This window comes from Periophthalmus magnuspinnatus, chromosome 11 (assembly GCF_009829125.3).
Source record: "Periophthalmus magnuspinnatus isolate fPerMag1 chromosome 11, fPerMag1.2.pri, whole genome shotgun sequence".
NCBI classification, from domain to species: Eukaryota; Metazoa; Chordata; class Actinopteri; order Gobiiformes; family Gobiidae; genus Periophthalmus; species Periophthalmus magnuspinnatus.
The window spans coordinates 24507534-24531383 of record NC_047136.2 but is presented as its reverse complement, the minus strand read 5'-3'; the positions used below and the strand labels follow the sequence as shown (position 1 = coordinate 24531383).

Here is a 23850-nt window from a genome sequence, read left to right as displayed (position 1 = left end):
TAAAAACTGACAATACAATAACAACTTTTTGACAACTTTGTGAATTGAACAGTCATGAATATTGGATTTTTAAGTTTCGTCAACAACTTTTACTTGCGTTTGGCACAGAGCTAATTATTTTCTGCGGAATGAAACTAGGAATAAAGTTTAGCCTGTGTAACTTTATCCTTCATATCCTTCCCCCATGTCATACCGTACATTCACAATGCATGGCTGTAAATGAGCACATCGCATCTCGGGCCTTGAACCATCAACCAACCAAGCCACCAAGCCTCAAAATGCAGATTTGTCTCGGCTCACGGCACCCCCCCACGCGCCCCCTTTCATCGCTGCTTTCCAAGGCTAAGTGACCTGTATGCTCCCCGCCTCGGAATGACATGAGCACCGGCGTAGCCTTGGGGTCCCGCGCCCAACCTGAACGCTGTCGCATGGCTCATCTGTCAGCCAGGGCCCGCGGGTAATGTCCAATCCACCTGCAGGCTTACATCAGCGGGGGTAAAGGCCTTTGTTATGGAATTGACTGATACACTGTAAAACTGAATATCTAGGAGTTAAAGGTGGACTATGCAGCTTTTTTGGAACCTTGTCACCGTGGAGATGTTATTGCATTGCCTGATACGTTTCACCGTATGGTATTGACTTATCTATCTTGTATTTATTTCATTACAAGTGTTTTTATTGCTCAAAAATTCCCTGAAAAACATGGATTCTTACTGTGATTGGGGACTCGGCTCTCCGCAGATCTGACCTGTAACTTAGCCTGTTGGTGTCTCATGCAGATCTCCATCAAGATACATATGTTTAATGCCATACTGTGGAACATTACAGGCAAAGCAATAATGTACATGGGCCGCGCACCAGAAAAGTTGCAGTTATACTTGATCTGAATTTGGATGGTTTAGATTCAAGTTAGTAGCTTTCGAATTTTGGACTTCAAGCTATTTGGCGTTAGTTTCAGTTTTTATTTTGTCATTTTCCATTTTTCTGTCCTAGAAGAGCAACTGTTGGTCAAGTGTGTTGAGTTATTTAGTTGACTAATTAGGTTCTTGAAGCAAATTTTAAAAAATACCTTGAAAAAATCCCGACATTTTAGCGCAACTAGCTAAAATGCTACGTTGTCTTGGTTTGTTCATGGTTTGAGCCAATATTTAGTCCTGATGTAAACTTGTTTTAGTCCTTGTCTAGTCCAGGTTTAGATCCAGGTTTAGGATTAGTTAAGTCCCAATTTTGTGCTGGATAAATTACATAAAAGTGCACTGTGTAACCTTTCTGTGAGGATTTGCCACTACTCTCCACAGATCTAAGCTGTCAGGTGGCCTAGTGGCACCTCCTTGCCTCCTTGAAAGTAGATACTTATGTGATACTGGGGAACATTCGAGACAAAGCAATATCATCTCCATGGAGACAAGCAGGCGGGTGAAGTTACATAGTGCACCTTTAAATCAATATACAATGAATTCAAGTCATTTTCAGCTCATACATATTACATTTTTGCAGTGCTCACAACAACGGCTAGCCTGAGGTGTATCACATGCCCACTCTGGTTCCGCGTCACGATTGGCCGGCGTAGCGTGGGGGCGGGGCTAATGTCTCCAAATGCTCCTCTGAAGTCATCGCTTTGAGTGCGTTGATCTAATCTGTTAGCCATCATGCATCCTGCCCCACTAATGAAAAGCCAAGGTCCCATCCGTCAGCGCGCCTGTGTAAATGGAGTTTTAACCCCCTCCATTTGGCCCCGGCAGTGAGGGGCCGCCAGCGTGAAGGGCCCGATGATGGACGATCATAGCGCAGGGGGCCCGGAGGAGAGACCAGAGACGCTGTCATGTCAGTCTGCTCGGCAACAGCACAGAATCTATACAAGAGATGTTACCCTGTCAGATGTGAGCGTCAGGGCGTTTGTGAGGAAATTAAGACGGCTGCTAATGATTATTTTAGTAGTCGACTAGTCAGCCATTTTTATGTTTTCTTTTGATGAGTCGACTAGTCAAATGTTGATCTGAATTCATTTTTATCAACTAAAGGTTCAAATATGGTGACTGTAGATTTATCCTGTGTCAGAGGAAATGCAGATGTTTTTTTTAATGTGCAGAGGGGAGTGTATGAAAGATCATTTGTTACAACAGATTTAGAATTTTAAATGAAAAAAACAGGTTAGAATTATTTTTATTCTGAATTTCAACTGATTCAATTTCCAGTATATGTTTTCAATGTGTTTCCATAGAGGTATTTTGTGTATTTGCAGACTTGAAATATATCTGTGCTTTTCTCTTAACTGAATGGAACAAAAGTTTGTTTTTTCAGCTTCGACAAATCAAATTCAAATATTTGTGGCCCACCATGTCATTTTATGTTGCCCACAACAAAGTAGATTAAAAGGTATGACTGCCTTAAAATGTCAGTTTATCAGGAGATGCACAGTAATGCAGCCATACTTTTTACATTTATGGACATGCATATGCAATATTTGTAACCTGAATAAGTAATACATACAGAAACAGTTAATGAACAAGTTAAAAAAGTAGAAAAAAATAAAGTAGTTTATTTTACATTACACCAGGCCCTTTAAGGGGAATCATTTTTGCCGATGTGGCCCTCGGTAAAAATGGGTTTGACACCCCTGATCTAGGTCATTTTTGAAGTGGAGGGTACACCACTGCTTCTTTCTGTGGAGGTGTTACCTTCTCCCCTTTTTGGGGACTATACACTACACTACTAATAACAATATTAAAACTGCAAGCAGAGATAAGGGGCCCCCACAACCCTTGCTTTTCTTCTTTTACAATGGATTATACCTGGACAACCAGCCCTATTTTATGGCCTTTTGGCCTATTTTCTCTATGTTTAGGTTTTCACAAAAATATAAAGTTAAGGAAGTTACCATGGACCATAATTTCTTCCACAAACATCACAATCTCCAGTCTTATTCTGTGTAAAAAAGGCAGCTCAAATGTTTATTTATTAGATGTTCATTTTAATACAGTGTGTCAAAATTAACATCCTTGTTTAGTCCAGTTTAGACCTTGTTTAGTCCTCCTTCAATCCAATTAAGGTTTAAGGTATAGGACTAATCAAGATCCAAACTCAGACTAAACCCAGTTCAAACCAGGACTGAAACCTGGTTCAGTCTCTGTGTGAGGCGCTCAATATTTAAACATAAAAGCCAGGGAGCTCGATCCTGTCATCTTCTTTTTCTTCTTCTTGTTCTTCTCGGGCTTTTGCTGTTGGTGCAGGACTGATTCCAGATCAGCATCCACATCTCCTTTGCTCTTCTTCAGCTGACATGCAAGCTGGCTAAAGCCCTTAAAAATGTGGTTCCTTCGGATGACCTCCATCTCATCCTCAGGCTCCTCCATGTTCCTCAGTTCTATGGGAAGTTTGAAGTTTTCCTGCCTCTTGCATCTGCCCATCACTGCTTTGGGGTCACTATCTTTGGAAGGTTTAACCGGGTTCTTCTTGACAGGTTTCGTCTCCTTTGCAGGTTGAAAGAGAGTGGGCTTTGGTGTTTGAACCTCCATCTTGAATCTTACTGAAGGCTCCTCAGTCTTTTTAGCTTCTTTGTTAGTAGTGAGGTTGTGTTTGGCTGTAGATATCCTACAATGCTTTGTTTCTTCTTGAAAGTCAGACTCTTCAATTTCATGTAGCGGTTTCGTCTCCTCTGTGGGGTGAGAATAAGAAGACTTACCGTTGACCTTTTTAGAAGACTTTGGTGCAGGCGACACCTTCTTGACTACCTCTGAAGTCTTCTTCATCTCTTCAGTATTTGGGTTATCAATCTGTTCTCTTTGATCATTGGGAAGTTCTGTCTTTTCGGTCTATTCCCAATAGCTTTGGTTGGTGCTGATTGGTCCTGGTTGACTTCAAATGGTGCTTCAGATGTTTCAGGGACACCATCTTGGACTGCAGATTCCAGGTTTTTCAGGTCTTCGACTAAATGTTCTTTTGGAGATGATTCAAAGACCTTCTGCAGTTGGGGTCTAGTGACATCTCCTTGAGCAGTTTGAAGTTCTGCTGAAATTCATTTTGAGGGTGTGACCTTATTTCAGCTTTTGTTATTCCTTCCCTTTTTCGGTGGTTTGAAATTGCCCTTTCTAACTTTAGGTACCAGTGGTGTTGCAGATGGTCCAGGTACATCTTGGGCACTAGAGTGCATGCTTCCTGGTTCCTCTAGTACTATGACTTCTTCGAAAAGTTCTAGTTCTTTCTGAGACTCCTCTAAGGTCTCTGTGTCTTTTTGTTCAGCCTCACTAACCTCCTCAGGCTGCAGAGGAACTAAAGAAAGCTGTACTATTGCAGCACATTCTTGGTTTGTCATCTCTGCTTTGTCACTCTCACCTGGTACGACATCGCTAAAGACGTCATTTTGGACAGGTGTAGTGCAGTTGGACTTACATATTACATCATCAGGAGAATTTAGAGACTGAGACTTCTCATTAACTAAAACTGAAGGCTCCTCAGTCTCCTCAGTTTGTGTGTTGAGGTCTTCTTGAGGTTCGGTGATACTGGTTACCATCTTCAGTTCAGCCTTTAATTCAATTCAATTCATTTATTTTTGTAACGCCCAAAATCACAACAACAGTTGTCTCGAAGGGCGTTCATGTTTTGGTTGATGGGGGAAACCGGAGTACCCGGAGGAAACCCATCCAGACACGGGGAGAAACATGAAAAACTCCACACAGAAAGGCCTGGTGACCCGGGGATCGAACCAACCTTCTTGCTGTGAGACATGAGTGATGGCACTCAGTCACCGTGCCGCCAAGACACAAAAAACAAAACAACAGGAAAAATCAGACACAACAGGAAAATCAGACACAACAGGAAAAATCAGACACAACAGGAAAAATCAGACACAACAGGAAAAATCAGACAACATAAGAAATCGGCCAGGCGAGGGGGAGGAAGACCAGACGAGGAGGAGGAGAGCCGGGCGAGGAGGAGGAGAGTCAGGCAAGGAGGAGGTCCAACTATCATCGGGGCATCTGAAAGAGATACACTCCACAGGGGGAGTGGGACAGGGGACAACATGTGAATAGCATTGCTGATGAGAAAATAGGGCAAAGTAGAGGATAGTGCTCAGGTTGCCATACTTCCCCCAGCTAGTTACTCCTACTGCAGCTTATCTTATCCCGGGTTTTAATAACCCTAACTCCCTCACTAAGTAACCTGGTCATACGCTATACCGAAGAGGAAGGTTTTAAGCCTGGTCTTAAGTGAAGCACTGAGTTGTGCTTCACTGGTCTAAACTGCTCCCTAACGTCACTATCACTGTCACTGTGCTTCCCTGAGCTATTCTGCGTGCTAGTCTTACCTGGTCAATCTAGACTAGCAATCATATTCTGAGCTAACAGGGCGGAGCCAGCCTGCGTGGGATGGATGCCGTCTCTACGTATAAGCCTAGGCTTCCCCTCAAATGCCCTCCAATTATCTATGACGACGACACCATTCTGCGGGCACCAATTGGTCAACCACTGGTTGACTGCTGAAAAGCGGCTGTACATTTCACAATTGGTATAGGTTGGGAGGGGGCCAGAGAAGTACACGGACTCCGACATTGACTTAGCCAATTGACAGACTGCAGCTATCTGTAACTTAACCACCTCTGACTGACCGCGCCGAGTATCGTTACCCCCCGCGTGTATAACGATCCGGCGGTACCTATTCTTACTTTTCTTTAAAAGCCTAAGATTCCCCTCGATGTCACCCAGTTTGGCTCCAGGGTAACACCGCGTGGAAGCTGCAGGCAGTTCCACGTCCCTGACTATGGAGCTCCCTATGACTAAAGTGTCCCGGGTCCAGTTCAGGGGAGCAAACCTGTTCTGGACGGGGAGCTCTCTACTCTCAACCCTGTGTCCCTGGTCTGCTACAGTCCTATTCTCAGCCCTGTGTCCCTGGCCTGTCCTACGCTTTCTTCTAACTGTCACAAACCTTTATACTTTTGTCTACATCTCTGTCACTCTCCTCTGTATTCAGCGCAGGTAAAGATATCTCAGACAGTTCAACATGGGTCTCTGTCTCAGCTGTTTCAAAGAACTCATCTTGTTGATCTATTTGGAGCTCTGAGATCTTCACCTGCTCCTCCACTTGAACATCTCCAACTGAATCTTGGTCTGTTCTGTGCTATTTTCAGTCTCTGTATCAACTGCTTCATGGACCTCTTCTTGTGGATCTACAATGAGGTCTGAGATGTTCTCCTGCACCTGAATATCTCCAGCTTCTTGGTGTTGTTCTGTCTGATGCACAGTCTCACCTTTTCTCTCATCCAAACCAAGCTGTAGTTTAGTTTGTCTCTCTATCTCCCACACTTTCTTCTCCTTTTCTAGCTCCTCCACCTTAAGTTTCAGGAGCTCCTCTCTCTCCCCTGACCTCTGCTTTTCTTCTAACAAGGTCCTCTTCTCCTCCTCCCACTGCATCTCTTCTGGTGGTGGGGCGTGCGCTCTGCTAACCAGGCCTGCTCTTTGTCCAACCATCCCTTCTCCACTGCCTTTAAATTAGCAATCACTGAAGACAGAATTGCCTCCATTTCTTCTCTCTTAAGCCTTTTTGAATCTAAAGATTTGTTCAAAACACTGTTGCTAAACTCTGACTCGACCCATTGTCACTTTGCAGGGGGGTTGGAGAGCCATTTTTAAACATAGAATTTTTATCCACACATCATTTTGTCATTATTCAATCACTTTACACTCGGCAGTGGTAAGTCATTACTGTAGCCACGGCTGCCCTGACAGACGTGAGGCTGTCAATCTGCACCGTAGGCCTTTCTGACCACCACCAGTCATTCATGCACTTATACTATAATAGACAATGCGGGTGTCTTGCCTAAGGACACGACAGAACTTGGTCTCCTGCGGTGGAAGAGGTTGTTGCACAGATGTCAAAGAAAGTGAAGTTGACTTTAAAGAGTGTGTGTGTGTGTGTGTGTGTGTGTGTGTGTGTGGGGGTGTGTGTGTGTGTGTGTGTGTGTGTGTGTGTGTGTGTATGTATGCTTGTGAGATGATTGGCTGACAGAAACAGATGACAGGAAATAATCTTCCTCTCTTGAAATCGTGCCACAGTTTCAGACGTTGTTTTTCTGGATTAGTGCTAAACTTGCCTGTAGAAAGCTCTGGTCTACTCTTTCAGTGTCACCTTGTTGAGACGTGACAAAACCAAAGTTATTCATTGAGCCGAGTTTAAACCCCCAGAGCTCATCATGCGCTGTTCCCATAGCAGCTACACCAGTGCTTTGTAATCCTGTATTTGAAGTCATGTACCTCTCAGCATTCTCAGCCTTATAATGGGAAATGGGAGTAGTGTGACGTTTCAATTTCCTATTTAAAAAAAAAAAAGAAAGAAAAATCACTGTTTTAGAAAAATTCAGTTGCTTTTAAAGGTTCACTAACTTTTTTGGTGGAGAGTCAGCTACCTGCTTGTTTCCATGGAGATGTTGGATTGCTTTGCCTGAAAGACCAGTTGCATTTATTAAAGGTGTTTTATTGCTCAAAAAAAAAAAAAAAAAAGGGACATGTATTCATTGGTTAAAAACATCTATTCTAACTATGAGTAGGGTCGCCTCTCCGCAGATCTTACCTGTAAGTTGGCCTTGTGGCATCATCACCAGTCATACTGTGGAACATTCCAGGCAAAGAAATCATACGCTCTACCAGAAAACTTACATAGTGCAACTTAAAGGCTTTTTATTTGATTTTGAACCATGAGTGAGGAACATGGTTTGAGTCGAATGTTTGAATTCTCCTCCTTCTTGTGCTTAAACGACAAAATGGGGATGTCACGTCATTCTGCTTCAAGTTTTCATTCAATAAAATGCTAATTAAAGGTGGCACTGTACAAAGTATGTTGGCTTTAAAGTCCTGCATGATTTCACGTAGTACTTACTTTCTTTAGTCGCGAATTACTCAAGCACTTGAATGTTGTTTTTGGTTACTTTTCTGGATCTGTAACCCATGGTCATGTTTTGTGCTCCTCCAGGGCTTCTTCAGGCGCAGTATCCAGAAGAACATGGTGTACACATGTCACCGCGATAAGAACTGCATCATCAATAAGGTGACCAGGAACCGCTGCCAGTACTGTCGTCTGCAGAAGTGCTTCACTGTGGGCATGTCCAAAGAGTGTGAGTACCACAAACGCCATGTACAACCCAGGCTTTGTGTAGCATCTGACAGAAATGAACAAGTTATTCTCTATGGTGGCCTCTATGATAGTGTTTGAGTAACCCTTTATTATTAGTCTGTCTGCATCTCCAAAGCTCATAATGCTCTGTGTCTTCCCCTTAAATTATAAACAATGTTTTGTAATGAACGTAATGAACAGCAGAATCACTACAGATGGGCCAGGTGCACATGGAGCCGAGCCCAGTGCCAGGAAAACCGGAGGGGGAGAGAGGCTCAGAATTTGGACGAATAAATGAGTGATCCAGCCGGTCATCAACCACACCTGAAGCACCTCAGAACACAAGGAGTCAAACACAGCAGTGATCTGAGCATTAGCAGAGCAGCCACAGGCAAAACAAGACCGTGTTCCACCACACAATCAAACATGAACGACAATTTAGAATGAATAGAACAAGCAAATTAAACTATTTAGAAAAAGACTAAATCTACATACCCAGTACAAACCTACTACACTGTAATTACTGCTTTGGCATAGGGTCATATCCTGCACGAGCCCGCAATTTGTTATAACCAAGTTTGGGTAGAGTCAGGGAGGTAACAAAAAAAACAAAAAAAAAGGTAAAATAATGTAGTAATTTAATTAACAGGAATGTAACAGATTAGTGTAACAAAAGCTAAAATATGTATAGAATTGAGTTAAAACTAAAGGAACAAGAACATAATCTAAGGAAATCAAATAACAACAATTTAACAAAGATGTACCACAGAAGCCAACCACATCCAGGGCCATAGTAGATTTACATAGAAAAAAATACACACACACACACACACACACACGCACACACTACATGAGGACAACTGGAGGCCAGGGGCTGTAACTCTCTGTTCCACCATGTGATGGTTTCAAGTTAACAGCTCCTTTTACCTTTGGTTTAGTAGAGATTGGAAATTCCAGGGCTGAAATTATCCAAATGATTCAGTTGAAGGTGTATGGAGTTTAAAAACACAGTGGAGCACTTCCTGTATTACCACATGACATCACAAGGTGGAAGAGAGTATTTTCTGTTTGAGAGACTGAATCAATATACATATGCAGGATTTATATGTTGTCTTGCCCTAGAACAGATATATGGGAAAAGCACCTTTTAGAGTCAAAATATAAAACATTTAAACCTCTACAAACCAGTAAGTGAGGCTGGTTTGCTGTTAGCATGTTAGTTGTTAGCAGTAGAGTAATGGCAAAACTCAGCTCTGGTGAATACTGTGATGTGCCAAATGGATGACAAGATCTAGCAACGAGTTTTGGAGTTTTAAAACCTATTTCCTCCTTTCGGGGTTTGAGAAAGCAGGGTGTTTTGCTCGCCTGCTTCTATTTGGAGGTTAGTTAGTTGTCTGCTGGTACGTTGCTTACAGTACACACTCGGTCTGTTTCCAATAATAGAGAAGTAGGATTAATGTAAATGAGCTCTAATGAGGGAACATGGTATGGCAGTACAAATATAAACCCATGGCTGCTATGTAATGGGTCTGTATACATTGGTTATTTACTGTTTGTATAGCATGTATCTTACAGGTTTCATACCCCTCTGATACACAGTAGTGGTTGTATTTGTAGCATTGTAGCCTTAGTGGTAGTAGTAGCTTTTACTTTCTCCCAGTAAGGTCTTAGGATCAAAATGAGACTGCTGTGTGCTGTCTTCATGTAATTCTAAAGCGTTTTTATTGTGCGTAAACCAGAAAGTAAGGCCAGTGCACTGTTAGCATGGTACTTATTAGCAGTACTGTGACCGAAATTGTCAAAAGCTGTGAATAATTAGGACACTAGGAATGTGTTAGGAAAGTGAGGAATAATTTTGGATCTCTGAAATATTTAAAAAGAATAAACTAGTTCTATTTTTCACATTTTTAAGACAAGAAGGTAAAAAGCAGGTACGCCCACAGCTCCTTCCAACTTAGACATAAAGTATCGTGGTTTAACAGATCCAGTGTTGTCGGTTTTAGTTGGAATTTTTTCTATTTTGTACTGTCACCTCTATAGGACCAGTTACATTTCACAGGTTATTGCCGTTTCTTGATTGAGTGCATGTTCATGACACAGGTCCAGTCTCCGCACCATTAGCCCGTGCTGTGTGCGGGCAGTATATAGTTTTCACACGAACAGCAATGGTGTGAGTACAGTCCCCTGTGGTGCAGCTGATGAGAAGTAGAGACCTTTCACTTGGCTCATAGCACACTGAAACCTGCCCTGAAACAGTCTAATAAATACATGCTATTGGGGGCAGCAGTGCCTCAGTCAGCAGAGACATTTGAACTAAGCTGAAGGTTAGTGGTTCAATTCCTGCTACTGCATATTGTTGTGTTTTAGAATGTTTGACTGAGTGATGGGTAGTATCTGTTGGGGGGGGGGGGGGGGGCTTTTGGTTCTTTTGGAATGGAATATATTTCAAGGACATGCAAAACTGGATAGACTGGTGTCACTAATGCACTTAAATAATCTGGTGATGAACATTTAAACTCACACTTGCTCCTGTTTTTAATGTTTTAAATGGATTTATGTACATATTTGTTTTGTTTTTTGGGTTATATTTTTATATATTTGAACAGAGCGCTCATGAAAAGAACAGTCTGAGTGTCTCATTTGGCTCTCCCTGTATAAAGATAAATTCATTTAAAAAATAACCTGTAAGATGACATTTGAGAATGATTCATCTTGAAATAAGAAAAAATCCTCATTGCCACGAAACAAGGCTGAGATAAAGTCATCCAAGTGAAATAGCAAAAAAGTTCAATAAGTAATCAATAAAGCTGTACTACTGTCGTAACGGTGCGGATAGGACCAAAGGATGCAGACCAGAGCAGTTTTAACAGTGTTTATTTACAGCGGTGAAAATGCAGTCTTTAAACAGGTCACAAGAGCAGGTACAGGAACCGGGGAGCGGGAGACGGGTCAGGCGGGTGCGGTGCAGGTAGAGGCGGGCAGGACAGGACCAGGACGGGGATAGAAGCAGGTGCGGTACCAGGGCAGGCGGATCAGACGAAGACCAGAGCGGGGAGCGGGTGACAAACCAGAGACCAGGACCGGACAGGAGACGAGACGAGCAGGAGACGAGACGAGCAGGAGACGAGACGAGCAGGAGACGAGACGAGCAGGAGACAAGACGAGCTGGAAGCGATACCGGGACTGGAACGTGGCGGCAGGAGCTGGGCGAGTAGAGGCAGGAATCTGGAGGGTGCATAAATCCAAATGAGCATTTGCCGGAAAGTACCATATAACAAAGCTTAGCAAGAAACATTCACGTTTTACACGCGGACGGTCTGGCACCGAGTGTAGACTGCCAAGCCTTCTTGTACTCAGCAGCAGGTGGTGGTGATTAGGCTGATGCGCCCCAGGTGTGCACGGGAGGAGTCAGGCACTCCACCCAGCTCCAGACACACAGGTAGGGGAGGGGGAGAGAGCACGGGAGGACAGGGAAAACTGACATCATGACAGTACCCCCCCCCTAAGGTCCACCTCCTGGTGGACCCCCAGGCTTGTCAGGATGAGCGCGGTGGAAGTCTCTCACCATGTCGGGATCCAGAATGCGTGCCCTGGGCACCCAGGATCGCTCCTCCGGACCGTAACCCTCCCAATCGACGAGGTACTGGAGGCCCCTACCACGGCGACGAACGTCAATCAGGCGGCGGACGGTGAACGCCGGGTGGCCGTCAATGACTCGGGCGGGCGGTGGGGGATCGGCCGGAGGGCACAGGTCGCTGGTCCGGACTGGTTTAACCTGGGAGACGTGAAAGGTCGGATGAATCCGGAGAGACGGGGGTAACTGGAGGCGCACCGCCGATGGATTTATGATCCTCAGGATCTTAAACGGTCCCAGGAATCGGGGGGACAGCTTACGGGAGTCCGTCTTCAGCGGGACCGTCTTGGCGGAGAGCCAAACCATCTGGCCAGGTTGGTATACGGGCGCCGGGACACGGTGGCGATCGGCCGTCGCCTTAGTGCGCGCTCCAGCCCGAAGAAGGGCCGCCCTGGCCTTCTTCCAGATCCGGCGACAGCGCTGGAGATGGCGCTGAACAGACGGGACGGCGAGGTCCCTCTCCTCCGTGGGAAAGAGAGGGGGTTGATATCCCAGCGATGCCTCGAAGGGGGACATACCAGTGGCGGAACTCACGAGGGAGTTGTGAGCGTATTCTATCCAGGGCAGGTGAGTACTCCAGGTCGCGGGGTTGGCGGAGGCTGTGCACCGTAGGGCCGACTCCAGGTCTTGGTTGGCCCGCTCCGTCTGCCCATTAGATTGTGGATGGAACCCGGACGTGAGGCTAACCGTGGCCCCCAAACCGTCGCAGAAAGACCGCCATACCTGAGAGGTGAATTGGGTCCCTCTGTCGGACACGATGTCCACCGGGATGCCGTGGAGTCGGAAGACATGACTGGTCAGCTGGTCGGCAGTTTCTTTGGCTGTGGGGAGCTTAGGCAGGGCAACGAAATGGGCGGCCTTGGAGAAGCGGTCCACAATGGTGAGAACCACCGTGTTCCCCTGGGAAGGGGGAAGGCCCGTCACGAAGTCCAAGGCGATGTGGGACCAAGGGCGACGAGGAACTGGGAGAGGATGCAAGAGACCAGAAGGGGGTGAGTGGGAGGCCTTGGCCCGAGCACATACCTGGCAGGCGGCGACATAAGCCCGGGTGTCTGTGTCCATCGTGGGCCACCAGAAGCGTCTCCTGAGGAGGGAGAGAGAGCGACCGGCACCAGGATGGCAGGCGAAACGGGAGGCATGGACCCACTGGAGCACCTGAGACCGGACAGAATCGGGAACAAACAGTTTATCTGGAGGGCCGTTACCTGGGTCGGAGTCGTTGGTCTGGGCCTCTCGGACGGTGTCCTCGATATCCCAATGGACCGCGGCCACCACACACGAGGAGGGAATAATTGTTTCTGCGGTGACCGGGCTATCCTCCAGGGCGAACTGGCGGGAGAGGGCATCGGGTTTGACGTTCCGAGATCCGGGGCGGTAGGTGAGGAGAAAGTTGAAGCGGCTGAAGAAGAGGGACCAACGAGCTTGACGGGGATTGAGGCGCCTGGCGGACTGGATGTACTCCAAGTTTTTATGGTCGGTCCAGACGATGAATGGTTGCTCCGCCCCTTCGAGCCAGTGGCGCCACTCCTCCAAGGCCAGCTTTACGGCAAGGAGCTCCCGATCCCCCACGTCATAATTGACCTCGGCCGAGGACAATCGCCGGGAAAAGAAGGCGCAGGGACAGAGGCGGTTGTGGGGGTCGAACCTCTGCGAAAGCACGGCCCCCACTCCCGAGTCGGAGGCGTCGACCTCCACGATGAATTGCCGTGAAGGGTCGGGCTGGTGCAGGATGGGAGCGGAGGTAAATAGTCTCTTAAGCTTCTCGAAGGCTGTCTGCGCCTCAGGAGACCAGGCAAACTGCAAAGCAGGAGAGGTGAGTTTAGTTAAGGGCGAGATAACCCTACTAAAATCCCGGATGAAACGTCTATAAAAATTGGCAAAGCCGATAAATCTCTGGAGCTGTCTCCGGCTGGTAGGAACGGGCCACTCAGTGACAGCCTGGATCTTTTCAGGGTCAGCTCTTACTTGGCCCCGCCCCACAATGAAGCCCAAAAAGCTGACCTCCTCTGCGTGAAACTCGCATTTCTCAGCTTTCACGAACAGTTTATTCTCGAGGAGGCGCTGGAGAACCTGGCGAACGTGCTGATGATGCTCCTGGGGGGACCGCGAGAAAATCAAGATGTCATCCAAGTAAACAAAGACGAATCGGTTAAGGAAATCACGGAGCACATCGTTGATGAGGGCTTGGAATACGGCAGGGGCGTTGGTGAGACCGAAGGGCATAACCAAGTATTCGAAATGTCCCAGGGGTGTCTTGAAGGCCGTCTTCCATTCGTCTCCCTCCCTGATGCGCACCAGGTGGTACGCATTCCGCAAATCCAACTTGGAGAAGATGGTCGCACCGTGGAGGGGCGTAAATGCCGAGTCCAGTAAGGGAAGCGGGTATTTATTCTTTACAGTTATATTGTTCAGACCCCGGTAATCAATGCAAGGCCGCAGGGATTTGTCCTTCTTAGCCACAAAGAAGAACCCCGCTCCCACGGGTGAAGTGGACGGGCGGATGATTCCGGCAGCCAGGGACCCACGGATATAGTCCTCCATTGACTCGCGTTCAGGTTTAGACAGGTTATATAGCCTGCTAGATGGTAGTGGGGCACCCGGCAGGAGGTCAATGGCGCAGTCATATGGGCGGTGGGGCGGTAAAGAGAGGGCCTTGCTCTTGCTAAAAACCTCCCCCAGGTCGTGATATTCAGCAGGCACCGAGGACAGATTGGGGGTGTCTGGGGACGGATCAGCGACAGGAACGGACCTCCCGGCCGGAGGGAGGGCGGACCGAAGGCACTTGGCGTGGCAATCGGGACTCCAGCCCGAAACTCCGCCCCTGGCCCAATCGAAAACAGGGTTGTGGGCGCGTAGCCAGGGGTAACCAAGGACCAGAGGAGAAGCGGAGGAGGACAGGACATGAAACTGACGGTTCTCTTGGTGGTTGCCGGACAGAATCACGGTGACAGGTTCTGTGATGTGAGTGATGTGCCCCAGAAAACGTCCATTGAGCCCCTGGGCATTTAAGGGGCGTTCGAGGGGCTCCAGGTAGACCCCGAGCTGCTCCGCGACTTGGGCATCAATAAAGTCCCTCTCAGCCCCGGAGTCGATAAGGGCGGAAACGCATAAGGTCTCTGTGCGAACGCACAGGGTGGCGCTGAGCCGCAGTCTATTAGAAGAGTCCAGGATGTGTTGCTCGCCCACCAGTACTCCCAGTGCTACTGGTGGGCCCCCCCTTTTGGCCGAACTGGGCAAGTGACCACATAATGTCCGCGCTCACCGCAGTAGAGGCAAGCCCCGGCCAGACGACGCCTCCGTTGACGCTCCTCGGCCGACACAAGGGTCCTGTCGAGTTGCATGGGCTCATCCGGCGGGGGCGGGGCAGCGCGTGGCTCCGGCGGAACCGGTGACCGGCGTCTCTCTCGGCGACGAGCCCGTAGGCGGTTGTCTATACGGTGAGTGAGGGAGATGAGGGTCCGCAGGTCGGGGGGTTCGTCCCGGGAAACCAATTCATCTTTCAAAGTCTCGTTCAGGCCCCGCACAAACACAGCCCGCAGCGCGCTGTCCGTCCAGTCCAGCTCCGCCGCATGTGTCCAGAATTCAATGGAATAATCCGCTACCGTCCTGGAGCCCTGGCTGAGAGTCAATAACCGGGAGGCAGCATTGTCCTGGTAGTGCGGGTGGTCAAACACCAGCTTAAACGTGGACACAAATTCATTAAAATCCAGGCTATCCACAGACGTCTTCATTAGGCGCGCCTCTGCCCACTGGAGAGCTCTGCCCCGGAGTAATCCACATATATATCGGATCTTGGTGGCCCCCGAGCTGAAACGAGAAGGGCATTGCTGGAACATGAACTCGCACTGGAACAGGAATCCGCGACAGAGGTGAGGTTGTCCAGCATACGGCTCCGGATCCGTGCCTCTCGGCTCCGGGAGGCATGGTGGCGCTCCAGCTGCAGCAGGCGGGGTGACGAGGAGCGCGGCCACCTGGTGGTTAAGCTGTGCCACCTGCTGGGACAATGTCTGATTTAGCTCCAATAGAGTTCGAATGGATTGTTCGTGCTGACCCAGCACCGCCTCGGGGTGAGAGTGCGTGAGGCGGCGCGTCTGGTCCGGATCTGAGCCTGCTTGGTCCATAGGGGCCAGACCGTTCTGTCGTAACGGTGCGGATAGGACCAAAGGATGCAGACCAGAGCAGTTTTAACAGTGTTTATTTACAGCGGTGAAAATGCAGTCTTTAAACAGGTCACAAGAGCAGGTACAGGAACCGGGGAGCGGGAGACGGGTCAGGCGGGTGCGGTGCAGGTAGAGGCGGGCAGGACAGGACCAGGACGGGGATAGAAGCAGGTGCGGTACCAGGGCAGGCGGATCAGACGAAGACCAGAGCGGGGAGCGGGTGACAAACCAGAGACCAGGACCGGACAGGAGACGAGACGAGCAGGAGACGAGACGAGCAGGAGACGAGACGAGCAGGAGACGAGACGAGCAGGAGACAAGACGAGCTGGAAGCGATACCGGGACTGGAACGTGGCGGCAGGAGCTGGGCGAGTAGAGGCAGGAATCTGGAGGGTGCATAAATCCAAATGAGCATTTGCCGGAAAGTACCATATAACAAAGCTTAGCAAGAAACATTCACGTTTTACACGCGGACGGTCTGGCACCGAGTGTAGACTGCCAAGCCTTCTTGTACTCAGCAGCAGGTGGTGGTGATTAGGCTGATGCGCCCCAGGTGTGCACGGGAGGAGTCAGGCACTCCACCCAGCTCCAGACACACAGGTAGGGGAGGGGGAGAGAGCACGGGAGGACAGGGAAAACTGACATCATGACAACTACTGTATGTAACTTTTTCATCTGGAGAATTCACCATCTGCTGGTTGCCACATTATTTCTTTACGTCGAATGATTCCACAGAAAAGCATTTAACATATCTATTTCCATGGAGACCTTCAGGTGGTGCCACTAGTAAGATAAGAATGCAGTTTTTTTTCTTCTTCTTCTTCTTCTTCTTCTTTTGTTATAAATACACATCATTGAATAACTGCAAGTTTCACATTTAACACCACACTGGCAAAATTTCAGTTCCAGCAGCAGCAGCATCTCCATGAGACAAGCTGGTGTCCAGAGGAGGAGCAGAGAACATCCGCCTGCCTGGACTCCTCACTCGTGGTGTCATGTGCTCCTCTTATAAACAGTGCTCTCAACAACACAAGAGTCTTTGTTCAGACCAAGTCACTGCAAAATACACTCACAATATTTTTACTATTTATTTCAGAACCCATGAGTTCCTTATGTCATAAAACCTGCAGGGGCTGGTATAATATGAGCTTTTTCAGATTTGGCACAGCTTTAGAATCATGTCACCTTAATTAGGCTTATATAATTGATAGTTTATTGATAAAACTTTTTTTTATTATTATTACATGATCAGATATTTTTTTTCTACAAATGATGTGAGAAGTGTTTCAAACTTTTTTTTTAAATAATATTTATTTTATTTTATTTGTAAGCTTCAATTTAATTACAAGTTTTACCTCAATGTTTTTCTGTTTATATTGAAAATGCTATTGCAGGACAGGGTCATTGCCTTGAGTTCAGACATTATTCAGATATTCCAAATTATTTCCACACATTTTTCCAGCATTCTTCTTCTTTTAATTATTATTCAAACTGACATGACAAGGTGAAACATCTCCGGTCTTTACAACCAGATGCTACTTCTAATTTTATTCATATCATCCGATAAATACACGCACAAATTATCATAAATCCCCATTACAAGGTCATTTTAGCATCTGACATTCGTGCTCCGTGAGGCCCCTTCACTCCTCCCGTCTACAATGGAGAAAGATCATTGTTGATTATACACCCACCTGCACTGGGCTATAGGAGCTGCCATGTTGAGGGCCTCGGCACTGGCAGATTTCCCACCATGCACCACGTGTCAAGCAGATAAATGGTGTTTATTTAGCCCTGCATCTGTTTGCTCAAAGGCACGCAGGAAAAGGCCCGGCAGATGGATCTAAGGGATGAACAGAAGGCTGGGAGAGGAAATTAGCTTGGAAAATGGAGGGGCAAGAGGAAAGCATTGATATGTTGGTGTCAGTGCAGTTTGGAATAAGTTGGGTTTGTAGACTAATGATTATTGCAATTGATTTGTTTGTTTGTTGTGGTGATAAATACTGGAATATCCTAATGTAATGTGAATAATTGGTTGTAATACAGATTGGCATGGGCTTATGGATCATCTAAAAAAACAGGAACTTCTTCTTGGGGGACGGAGCATCTTGTGTACGGACCTCACAAAGCTAGAGTCGGCCTTGGATGTGGTGACGTTGCAACTGAACAGTTTTGTTAGATTTTTTTGTCACATTTTTAGCGACATCTCTGCCAACATATAGTAGATTGTTTGAGCTCTGAAATAATCCCAAATTTGGCTGCATTTCCTTGGATTTAGATAGTGAGGATGCAAATTAGAGAGTCCTTTAAGTGGATTTTAGCATTGAAACTGGCAACCCAAATGCGAGAGTCCTGTGAGCTTTATTCTGCTTTCTAAACCAAATTATAACAAACAACATGAGCTCCACATTCATGTTTTTGCAAATCTATAAAGATTCTTCCATTATCCAGGTGTGGGGTCCAAAGCAAAAGACGGTTGAATTGTGTCAAATAAAATAAAATGTAAAAAAAAAAAAAAACAACGAAAATGAAATAAAAACTTCTATGTACCTCCTTTTAAAATGCATTCAAAAATCATCATCATGCCCACTGTTTCCGCTAAACTAAACAGATTGGTATTATTGGCGTTGAGAGCTCACCACTCCCCCACTCCTCCAGCCCCCCTCCCGCCCCGTCCCCTCTCCACACTGTCCTCTCAGAGCTCATTATAAAGCCATACATTAGCCTGGCCCGCGTCCGCCGCCGTGCCACTGCAATGTATCTATCCTCCGCCCTCGTGCTCTCCTGCTCTCGTGCTGGGGGTCATTTACTCAAGGGGGGGGGGGGGGCCTGGGGTGGGGACGGGGGGGATTGAATGATGGGCCTCCTCGCCGGGTGCCACTTGACTGTCTCACTAAAGAGCTGGCCCCCATTCCCCCCCCCCCCCCCCCATCAGACCCCCTCCTTTTTCACCAGCCGTACGGTGTCAGCTGTAGACAAACGACATATAGACCCCCCCCGTCCCCCCCTCCCCTCGCCCCCGCCCCATACCATCACATGTCGTCGTGTCCCGTCTCTTTGTTAGCTGCAGATTTAGTGCAATGAAAATCTATATCATCACCGTTCTTTATCCTACACATAGCGAGCAAATAGTGAAAGGAAAGCGTTGTGGACTGGTCGCCGGTTTGTACTTCACTGTGATGTTTATATGTTTTTGGTTATTTAATGTGGAATGTATTTATGAGGCTGTTTTTGTTCAGGAGGGGGCGGGGCTGTCTTTTTCTCGAACGTAAACAAACAACATACATTTTTACGTTGTATAAACTTAAAGTGCGCATGGGTTTTCCACTTCCGTCTATATTTTACATCAAATTTATTAAGAAAATAAAGTATAAATGGATTTTGCATGCATTTACTAACCACAATGTTAACACAAATCTTTCCTGTGCATTTGTGGTGTGTTTTTGATTGTATTATGTGTGAATGGATCAATAAGCGACTTTATACACCAGTCTTATTGTATAACAAAGAAACACTTTGATGAAAGGGAAGTAATGACTTGAAATGATGTCATTGCTTTGTTGAGCGGCACTAAAAGCCTGTTATGGATTGGCCTAGTTTTGCACAAATGTTCATAATGGAAAATGTAACCATAAATCTATACACATATAATATCATAATGTCTTCAGGGTCCTTTGCCTGGCCAGTCAAGAACATATGCTTTTACAATACTTAAAGGTCTCATATCTGTTTTATTTTCACTCTGTCTTGCCCCAGTACACATTTATTTTATAAGCAGCAGTGCTAAGAAAATTTCAGATTGCACAACGTATGTATAGTTCATCTCTAAATACAAGAAAAAAACATAATTGACATAATTGGCTATGTTGTAAAGCATTATTGCCTTTTTTGCTCAAAGTGTATCCCTCTCTCATGTGTGTGTTGACATATGATGGTACATGAGTGGGATTGTTCTTTTCACATAACGTGAATGAACCTGCGATTGGACTGAGACAGCAGCGTTGAGCGCACTTTATTTTTCTATGTTGATCTCCTCCATTGATGTAAATCAAAGGCCCTTGTGAAAAGTTCAGATTGTAGCATAAAGCATCATGTCTGTTTCTGCATAAAAACTGGAGTCAGTCATGTGGATGTTTCCCTGGAACAAAACAACAGAGCTTTGAATGTGGTATCTTCTAGTTACAGGGCAAACACCAAACTCACTACACCATGGTCACACATACATTTTATAGCTGCAAATGCAATGTATTTATCACTTCTACTACTAATAATAATAATTTTTGTCATAGTAGTAATATACAAGTGGTTATTCTTTGTACTTTAAAGTAAGTATTTCTTGGTCACTTTATATTTATGAAATAAAGTGCTCACTCACACTTGGTGATGGTAAGTTATTGTAGTCACAGCTGCCCTGGGACTTTAAAGAATTGGCTGATCTTGTGCATCATGCCCTTCCCCACTGACCACACTCACTTATTTATGCATGAAGTGTCTTGCCGAAGGACACAACTACAGTATGAACTGGGTAGAATGGAATAAGTTTGTTTTTTGTTTTTTAAATATCATATTCAAATATTCCTGTCATGATATAGATCTTACTGCTTTGCTAAAATGTTCCACAGTGTGGCATTAAACTATTTCTTTCTTACTGTAAATGGGCTCGTGTCAGCACAGGTCTGACCTGTAACTTGGCCTACTGCTTGTCTCCATGGAGATAAGTAAGTTTAATGTCGTATTGCCAAAGATTCCAGGCAAAGCAATAACATCTTAACAGAGTCAAGCAGGTGTCGGACCCTCCACCAGAAAATGTACATCGTACAGCTTTAAATTTCACCCTATGACACTGTACACCACGGGGTCAGATCAGGTCTCCAGCTCATCTTTCCATCTGCATTTTTAAACATGCTGCTGACCACACGCACTTTCACTACTGTAACTGTCACTGAACAATATGAAAGTACTTTTTACTTTATATTTTTCTGCATTTTAAACAGGGCGTCCATGAAAATGTGAGCACTCACACTGGGCTCTCCCTGCATAAATAAAGATGAATAAAATAAACATGCTTTTAAATGATCATTTCAAAGCTGATGAAAAAAAAAAAATAATCATTTTGTTATTAAAAACTATGTGAATGAAGACTATAATCTTATGGAGAATCTTGCTGTATTAATATACCTTCAGTCAGCTTTAGTCAATCATGACATGTAGTTTATGAATGTGCCTGCAGATGGTGCAATGCCTGTATGCGCTGGTATATTGAAATTAAAACAGACTGCATTCTTACTGTGAGCTGGGCCCCCTCTCCACAGATCTGGCCTCATGGCATCACCTGCTTGCCGTCATGAAGGTATATACAAGTTTAACGCCATACTGTGGAACATTTCAGGCAAAGCATTGAGACAAGCATTTCATTATTCAAAATATTTCAATAAAATGCAACAAAAATATGATTATAGATTATTGAATATCACACTTATTTTCAAATCACACAGTACGTCGACTCCATTACCACCTAGAAGTGACTCTATTAACTGTGTCAGGGTTAAAGGTCATTGCAACCGGAGCCCTAATGGAAGCCGATGTTCTGCCTGTATGTATGTCGTCATGTTATGGGCGGGTGGGTCACACATGTAGGTCAAACGTATGGAGTGATTACTGTCAGCGCGTTAAGCAGAGGACATAACACAGACTTATCAGACGCACAATCCTGTGGACCCTGCCTGTGTGACATTCACCCATAATAAACAGCTCGGTGTAATCAGTCTTCTGTGTTGGTGGGAAGGTTATGTTAATCTCAATATGGATAGTGATGTAGTGTAAATATAAATATGTAGAATAAAACACTGGATATATATGTGATGTGAAATGTCTTCATTCTTCAAACATTGTCCAGTGGATTTGAAGTAGTCTTTTACAGGGCTAATTCATTTCATCCTCTGCATCTCAACATCCTTCACTGTGTTTGGAAACCTGTCCAATGTGTGAAGGCTGCAATGCAAGACTCGGAGAGACTTTCCCAGATTTTGAACCAGGATCTTGGTGAGGAGAACCTAGCTGTTATTCAGATTGATAATGTGTAGCACTCTGAATTCAGTTCTTCACATTATCTGGAATGGGAAAGGCAGAACATACAAATACTTTGAAGCTTTTGTTACATAAGTTGAGAGAAAAGCACAGACATCTTCCCTGCACACCAATGCACAAAGGGCTCCCTCTGCACATTTTTCAAAAACAAAATAGGCCGAAATACGTCTGTTTGTTTTGGTTTGTTTGGGCCCTTCGCCTTTGGCTTCCACCCAAACGCACAATGCTGCTCTGTGATTAGTCCAGTCTTCGTCCCACCGGTGGCCCGGGCCCATTTGCAACAGTGGGTAGTTGGGCCAAACGGATTCTCATGAGTTTGTGAACTCACCAATATTGCAACAATTCATCTTGATGTTCAAGCTTACCTAGCTGTGGGATTATTGGATGATGATCTCAGTCTGATCTCTACTATGCAAAACACTTCACCCACCTCATCAGTCTGAAGGATGTGGGCTGGAGTGGTCATCTTTGCCCCGGGGCAGGTGTGGCTGGAAGTTTGAATGAGGAGTGGATGAAAAATGTACCCGACCCATTTTGAGAGACAAATAAATCTTAATAAACATGCTACGTGTGGGATTAGTCCTCTTAAAACTTCTGATCTATTTGAACCTCCAGAAGATGTAGCATAATTACTATATCACTGTTTGAAAGACACAAACAAGTCTATGTGTTTGTCAGTTTGAATGTGCTTCACCTTGATAATGAATCTAACAGCACAGTGGACATGTGGAGCGAGCCTTGACCAGCGCACGTCTCTCACATGCTCCGAGCCTCAGGCCTCAAACACTGTGATTCTCAAATGTGACTTCACACTTGAGCCCGTCTCTTCTCATTAAAATATGTTTATTACTGTTATGTCACGAAGATGATCATAATCATTACTCGGGCTGCAGAGAAACACCAACACACAACCGATGTGTGTGCGTGGCCTATTTCATGTTGTGTATCATGTATAATGCAATGCAGTTTCAAAGTTGGTTATTTGCATGAGATATGTTGTGATGTTATTGAGGTTAAAAGGGCTGTACATGCTTTTTATTGTAATGAAGTCAAATTTTGCCTCAGTACAGACATATTGTAAAGCAGCTGTTGTTGCTAGCCTAATTTAAAGTGCATCCCTCCTCAGTGTGCCACAACATTCTCGTGTTCATGCTCACTCGACAGGCAACAGAGATAAATCTGCTCTACTTAAAGGTGCACTCTGTAACTTTCCTGGTGAAGCTTACACCAACCTGCTTGTCTATATGGAGGTATTATTATTTTACATGGAATAGTTCAAGGTATCGAAACGTATCAATCTCCATGAAGACAAGCCAAGTCGTTTCAGAATTTATCAAGGTATTTCTTTAGCAATAACAATCTTTAATTTAATAAATGCAAAGAAGATAAGTTTTATGCCATACTAAAGAATATTAAAAGCCAAAGCAATGCCCCTTTAATACTTAAATTTGTATATGTTCTGAATATATGTTTTTGTTAGCTGAAAAACACTGAAAAAACATATTGTGCTTGAACCTGCAATATCTATGACAGCCGTGGATCATTATGTTATGATTTGCTCATTTCAAATACCAATATTCATCTAAAACAACTTAATAAAAGAACCAAAACTGCAGAGCCCAATGGGAGCTGACGTCACCATAAATGTCATCACAACAAAGAGCCATATAGCGCCTCTGATGGATAACTGCAGATCACACTAGCACTTCCGAATCCTACGTGTATCACCAATTAAAAATCAAATTCGAGAACGAAGTGAAACAAGTATAACATGGTTAAAGTGTTTTTTTTTTTTTTTTTGCATAATAGGTCTGCTTTAAGTATTTTCACAATAAAACCACATCAATGTTAATGCCTGTGCATCCT

The 23850-nt window shown here is 45.4% G+C and overlaps 1 protein-coding gene across 1 annotated transcript in view; it reads left to right on the top strand.

Annotated features, from left to right (window-relative positions):
- LOC117378343 (retinoic acid receptor beta-like) overlaps window positions 1-23850 on the top strand; it is a 102232-nt gene that overhangs the window by 52845 nt on the left and 25537 nt on the right. Inside the window, 1 exon segment of the mRNA XM_055225195.1 lies at window positions 7963-8104. Within this exon segment, the coding sequence (XP_055081170.1) occupies window positions 7963-8104 (142 nt within the window).